The 7010-nt window shown below is 51.0% G+C and overlaps 1 protein-coding gene across 1 annotated transcript in view; it reads left to right on the forward strand.

The window, feature by feature from the left end:
• Positions 1 to 578: 578 nt before the first annotated feature.
• The window catches only part of LOC125024822, a gene marked incomplete at its 3' end in the record, with an annotated part of 7979 nt that continues 1547 nt past the window's right edge, over positions 579 to 7010 (forward strand). Inside the window, exons 1-2 of the mRNA XM_047612587.1 lie at positions 579 to 788; positions 4489 to 4765. Coding sequence (XP_047468543.1) covers positions 579 to 788; positions 4489 to 4765 — 487 coding nt within the window. The remainder of the gene's footprint in view (positions 789 to 4488; positions 4766 to 7010) is intronic.

A 7010-nucleotide genomic window follows, 5' to 3' on the forward strand; every position in this document is an offset into this window, starting at 1 on the left:
GTTTTTTCAATTTTCTTTATTTTATTTTATTCGTTTTTTCTTTGTTAAAAATAAGGAAATAACAGACATAACGAACAAAATAATAATAATAATGATAATAATAAATGGGTTTATTATAATGATAATGATGATAATGACGTAATAGTAACTAATTATTTTCCTTCTCTCTCAACCCTTTACCCTCCAATCCTCTCTAACTCCCTTAACCTTCCCCAACCTCCCCTCCCCAACTCCCCTACCCACCCCCAATACCTTCCTGCCTTAACACCCCAACTCCCCAACTTCCACCCCCCTCTCCCTACTTCCCTCTTCCCCCCCTCCCCCTACTTCCTCCTGTCCCCCTCCCCCCTTCCCACTCCCCTACTTCCCTCTTCCCCTTACTTCCGCCCTCTCCCTACTTCCCCCTTCCCCCCTCCCCCCTACTTCCCCCTCACCCCTCACCCTACTTCCCTCTTCCCCCTTCTTCCCCTTCCCCCTTCCCCCCTCCTCCTACTTCCCCCTCCCCCATACTTCCCCTTCCCCCTCCCCTCCCCCCTCCCCCCTACTCTCCCCCACCCCTTCCCCCAACCAGGACCCGCATGCCGAGCGAGAACGCCTATTACTACCGCTCCCCGCAACACCGCGACAACTACGTCTTGAGCTTCGCCATCTGCTTCGACAAAGAACTCGACGTGTATCAGTTCGCCCTCACTTACCCTTACTCTTACTCGCGGCTGAGGGCCTTTGTCGAGAACTTGGTGGAGAGGAACCTGCCCTATGTCTGGAGGCACAACATGGCCTTCACGGTGGTAAGTAAAGAGGGTGTGAGGGAAGAGGAGGGGGGGGGGGGAGGGGGGGGGGGATGGAGGGGGAGGGGAGGGGGAGGGAGTGAGAGGGAGTGGGAGGAGAGGGAAAAGGAGGGGGAGGAGAAGGAGGGGTGGGGTGGGGAGAGGGGGAGGTGGGGTGAGGGGGAGGGAGAGGGAGGAGAAGGAGGGGCGGGGGGAAGGGAGGGTGGGAGAGGAGGGGATGGAGGGGGAGGGAGGGAGGGGGGGAGGGAGGGAGGGAGGGGTAGGGGGAGGAGAGGGAGAGGGGGATGGAGGGAGGGAGGGGGGAGGGAGGGAGGGAGGGGGAAGGAGGGAGGGAGGGAGGATGAGGAGAGGGAGTGGAGTGTGGGAGGAGAGGGAAGTGGTTTGGGGACTGTAAGCAAAATGGGTTGGGGAAGGTGGGGGTAAAATGGGTTGGAGGTGTTGGGGGGAGGAGGGTGAAGTGTTGGAGAAGGCGGGAGATGGAGAGGGAAGGGAAGGGATATGGGTTGAGGAAGGAGAGTTAGGAAAAGGTATTAGGGAGGATAAGGGAAATGGTCTGGACAGAAAAAGGGCGTTCCTCGGGCATCTGCTTGAGAGGGACCTTGGTTGAGGGTGAGGGAGATGGTCGGGGAAACTGTGAGGGAGATGAAGGGTAGAGATAAAGGGTAGATGAAGCAGGAAGGGTCTGGAGAAGGTAAAAGGGTGCAAGGATTGCGAGGGAGAGGATGGGTAGAAGGATAGAAAGGTGACAAATAGACAAGATAAGACACACACACACACGCGCGTACAGACATACATACACAGACACACACACACACACAGATAGAAAGAGAGAAAAAAAGAGAGAGAGAGAAGGGGCGGGGGGGCAGAGACAGACAAACAGACAGACAGACAAACAGACAGACAAACAGACAAACAGACAAACAGACAAACAGACAAACAGACAAACAGACAAACAGACAAACAGACAAACAGACTGACAGACAGACACAGAGACCAATACGTTCGACAGAAAGCGGGACACAGAAAGGCAGATAAGAGAGGGCAGAACAGGGAAAGTGAAAGTGAGATAAAACTTGAACCACGATATGGAAATTTCGGATCTGAATAAAGGGAGAGAGAAAAAAAAAGAGAGAGATAGGATGGGGTGAAGGGAAACAGTGAGAGAGAATGAGAGAGAGTAAGTGGGATGGGAAGGAGAATGGAAGGAAGGAAGGAAGGAAGGGAGGAAGGGAGGAAGGGAGGGAGGGAGAGAGGGAGGAAGGGAGGGAGGAAGGGAGGGAGGGAGGGAGAGAGAGAGCAAGAGAAGGAGAGAGAGGGAGGAATAAATACAAAGAGAACGAGAGAGAGAGAGAGAGAATAAAACTGACAGAGAAGAGAAGAGATAAAGATAGACGTAAAATAAAAATCTAAAACAAACTCGACATTGCTAACTGTACCATTAGCGTCAGTGTCTCGCAACCTCTCCCCCTTCCCATCATCGCTTCCTCTACCTCCCCATCCCCCCCTCTTACCAATTTTCTTCCTTCTTCCCTTCTCCCCTCTCTACTCCCTTCCTCTCTTACTCTTGCCTCGCCTCTGTTTCTCACCTCTCACCTCTTAGCCTCTTCCCTCCTCCTTCCTCCCCTCTCCCCTTTTATCCCTTCATTTCCTCCCCTTTCACCTCCCTCCTCCCATCTCCCTCTTCTTCCCCTCTTCCCCTTTCTCCCCTCCCCTCTTATAAAATCCTCTCCTCTCATCCCCTCCCCTCTTCCCCCTCTCTCTCTCTTCCCCTCTCACCCCCTCCCTTCTCCCCTTTTCCCCCTCTCTTCTCCGTCTCATTCCCCTCTCCCCCTTCCTCTCTCATCCCTTCCCTTCTCCCTCTCTTCCCCTCCCCTTCTCCCTCTTCCCCTCTCACCCCCTCCCTTCTCCCCTCTTCCCTCTCCCTTCTCCCTCTCACCCCCTTCTCCCTCTTCCCCCTCCCTTCTCCCCTCCCCCTCATCCCCTCTCTCATTCGCCACTGTCTCTATGTAAAGTTCCTCTCATGAATTATGTAAGAAATTAGACAGCGGCGTCATCCCTCTCGGTCTAATTCTGACGTCGGTCTGGCTGAGGCTTTTGTCATTCTCGCGAAATAAAGTGTCATGGACAAGGACGGAAGGAGATATGTACGGGGAGTGGGAGCGGGAGAGGAGGGAGGGAAGGGATGGAGGGGAAGAAGGGATGGTGGGTGAGGAAGGATAGGGAAGGGAGAAGGGGTAAGGGAGGGAGAGGGAGAGGAGGGAGGGGAAGAAGGAATGGTGAGTAAGGAAGGATGGGGAAGGGAGAAGGGGTAAGGGGAGGGAGAGGGAGAGGAGGGAGGGAATAGAGGGAGGGGAAGAAGGGATAGAGGGTGAGGAAGAATGAGGAAGGGAGAAGGGGTAAGGGGAGGGAGAGGGAGAGGAGGGAGGGAAGGGAGGGAGGGGAAGAAGGGAGGGAGGGTGAGGAAGGATAGGGGAAGGGAGAAGGGGTAAGAAGAGGGAGAGGAGGGAGGGGAGGAAGGAGGGGAAGGGAGAAAAGAGGGAAAGGGAGGAGAAAAGCGGGATATTAGGGAGGGGCGGAAGGAGATGTATACGAGTTGAGAGGAGAGGAGGGAAGAAATGAGGGAGGGAGAGGAAGGGTGGGTGAAGGGAAAGGGAGGGAAGGAGAGGAGGGAGGGACAGAGATGTATAAGGGACGGGGGAGAGGGAAGGGAAGGTAGGAGGGGAGAAGGGGTAAGAAGAGGGTAGGAGGGAGGGAAAGGAAGAGGAAGGATTTTTGGAAGGAAGAGGGAAGAAAAGATTTGGGAGGAGAGGAGGAAAGGTGGAAGTATTAAGAGAGGGGAAAGGACTGAGGAAAATAGGAAAGCAGAGGAAGGATGGAAAAACGGGAAGAAAGGAGGGAGAGGGAAGAGGGAGGAGAGAAGGGAGATAGAAGGGAGGGAGGGAGGAAGACGGGAGGGGAGGAGGGGAGATAGGAGGGAGGGAGGGAGAGAGACGATAGGTTGAAGGAGAGAAAGAGGAGGAAGGGAGAGACAGAATGAAAGGAAAAGAAGGAAGAAGGAGGTGGAAGAGAGACAGAAAGGCAAACAGACAGACAGAGAGGGATTCCGCTAATCTGCTCCCCCCCCCCCCCCATTCACCTGTTTCTCCCCCTCCATTCAGCTGTCTCTCTTCATCCACCTCTCTCTCTCTCTTTCTCTCTCATCTCTCTCTCTCTCTCTCTCTCTCTCTCTCTCTCTCTCCTCTCTCTCTCTCTCTCTCTCTCTCTCTTCTCTCTCTCTCTCTCTCTCTACCTCTCCCCCCCCCCCATCTCATCTGTCCCCTCTTCCCTCCTCATCTCTCTCTCTCTCTCTCTCTCTCTCCTCTCCATACTCTCATCTGCTCCCTCTTCCCTCTCATTCTCTCTCTTCTCTCTTCTCTCTCTCTCTCTCTCTCTTCTCTCTCTCTCTCTCTCTCTCTTTTCTCTTCTCTTTTCTTCCTTTTCTCTCTCTCTCTCTCTCTCTCTCTCTCTCTCTCTTCTCTTCTCTTTTCTTCCCTTTTCTCTCTCTCTCTCTCTCTCTCTCTCTCTCTCTCTCTTCTCTTCTCTTTTCTTCCCTTTTCTCTCTTTCTCTCTCTCTCTCTCTCTTCTCTTTCTCTCTCTCTATCTCTCCCTCCTTCTCACCCCCCATGCACTCACCTATCTCCCCCTCCCCCTTCCAAACCAGCTGAACCGCGAGTGTGACGTCATAACGATCGCCGGCCGCCACAACTACCGAGGCCCTGTGCAGGCGGCGACGGAGGCCAGGGCGGAGCAGGTCGTGGCGATGACCCGGGTGTGCGCCAGCAAGAAGAGCGCGTTGCCCGGGGCTGCAGACCGCCCCCCCATCTCCCCTGCCGCCCCCTCGTACCTGCAGCAGGAGCCCCTCGAGACTCCCGAGGCGGAGGGCGCGAAGGACGTCGCCGATGCCGAAGGAGGCGGCGACGAAGGGGAGGGAGGGGAGGGCAAGGGTGGGGAGGGCGAGGAGGAGGACGAGGAGGAGGAGGAGGACGAGGAGGACTCTGACGAGGACACTGACGAGGACGAAGGTGAGTTGGGGAAAGAATAGCAGAGGGAGAATGTCAGTTACTGTCTGTAGTATCTGTGATATGATAATGTCTGTAATGTAATATCTGTAATATAATAATAACAATATCTGTAATATAATTATAACAATATCTGTAATATAATTATAACAATATCTGTAATATGATTATAACAATACCTGTCATATAATCATAACAATATCTGTCATATAATTATAACAATATCTTTAATATAATTATAACAATATCTGTAATATCTGTAACATAATGAAGTAATCAGTACTATAATGGTAATAACAATATAGTAACTATAATGGTCAAATTGGTAATGGTAACATTGCTACGATTCATATTATTGTTACGCTACTTTTTCTCCTATTTTATTTTATTTTCTCAGTCTTTCCCTTTCTCCTTCTTCTCTTTCTCCTAAAACTTCTTTTTTCCTTCCTTCTTTGTCCTTCTCCTTTTCCTTCCCTTAATTTACGTCCTTCTACTTCTTCTCTTTCTCATTCTTCTACTTCATTCTACTTCTCTTCCGTACTTTCCTTTATTCGTTTTATTCCTCTTCATCTTCCTTTTCCGCGTCTGTCTCTACTTCTCCATCATCACTGCTATAATTATCTTTATTATTTTCGCTTCGTCCTCCTTCTTATTCACCATTTTTATAAACCTTTCCAAATCTACCGTCTGCCCCCTTGACTTTACCCTACACCCTTACATTTGCCTTCCTTCCCCCTTACCCTTCCTTTTTCCCCTTGCCCTTCTTATTTTCCCCTTACCCTTTCTTCCCCCTTACCTTTACTTCCCCTTTACCATACCTTTCCCCTTACCTTTACTTTCCCCTTACCCTTCCTTCCTCCTTACCCTTCCTTCCTCCTTACCCTCCCTTCCCCCTTACCCTCCCTTCCCCCTTCCCCTCCCTTCCCACCCTTCCCCTTCCTTCCCACCCTTCCCCTTCCTTCTCCCTTCCCCTTCCTTCCCGCTACTCTTACCCAACCCCTTATCATACCTTCCTACCTCCCCCTCCCCCCCCCCTTCCCCCGTGGGCGTGGAGGAGGGAGGATCTACGTCCGTAACGAGAACCGACGTCGCTCTAACTTGGTCCCCGGCGTCGATCGGTCCGCGTGACAGGATCCTTCAGGTCCTATTCTGTCTATCTCTCTCTGTCTCTCTTTCTCTATCCGTCTATCTGTCTGTCTATCTTATTCTCGCTCTCGCTTTCTGTCTCCTTATCTCTCTCTCTCTCTCTCTCTCTCTCTCTCTCTCTCTCTCTCTCTCTCTCTCTCTCTCTCTCTCTCTCTCTCTCTCTCTCTCTCTTTCCCCTTCTCTCTCTCTCTCTCTCTCTCTCTCTCTCTCTCTCTCTCTCTCTCTCTCTCTCTCTCTCTCTCTCTCTCTCTCTCTCTCTCTCTCTCTCTCTCTCTCTTTCTATCAATCTATGTTTATATCTATCTTGCACACATTCGCTCTCTCCTTCTCTCTCTCTCTCTCTCTCTCTCTCTCTCTCTCTCTCTCTCTCTCTCTCTCTCTCTCTCTATCTATCTATCTATCTATCTATCTATCTATCTATCTATCTCTCTATCTCTCTTTCTCTCTCTCTCTCTCTCTCTCTCTCTCTCTCTCTCTCTCTCTCTCTCTCTCTCTCTCTCTCTCTCTCTCTCTCTCTCTCTCTCTCTCTCTCTCTCTCTCTCTTTCTGTTGTTTTTTTCTCTCTGCTTTCTGATGTGTCCTTTTCTCATTTTCTTCTGTGCCTTTTCTCTTTTCCCATTTAACCTTCTTCTTCTTTTCCTCGCAGTCTTTCCCTTTCTCCATCTTCTCTTCCTTCTTAAAATTCTTCCTCCTCCTCCTACTATGTTTTTCTTCTTCTCATTCCCTCATTTTTCCCTTCCTTCCCACCCTTCCCCTTCCTCCCCCTTCCCACATTACGCCTTCCCTTCTCCCTCATCTCTTTCTCCTACGTTATTCGTATTCTTCTCCCTACTTTCCTTTTCTATTCTTCCTCTTTTTCTTCTTCCTCGACTATCTCCATTTCTCCATTTCCCTATTCCGCTTCGTCCTACTTCTTCACTTACTTCTCCTTCCTCTACCTCTCCTCTTCTTCTTACTCTTCCTCCTCCTTCTCCTATTTCTCGTCCTCTTCCTCCTTCTCCTCTTTCTTCCTCCTCTTT

This window comes from Penaeus chinensis, unplaced genomic scaffold, assembly GCF_019202785.1.
Source record: "Penaeus chinensis breed Huanghai No. 1 unplaced genomic scaffold, ASM1920278v2 CTG_5990, whole genome shotgun sequence".
Taxonomy (NCBI): Eukaryota; Metazoa; Arthropoda; class Malacostraca; order Decapoda; family Penaeidae; genus Penaeus; species Penaeus chinensis.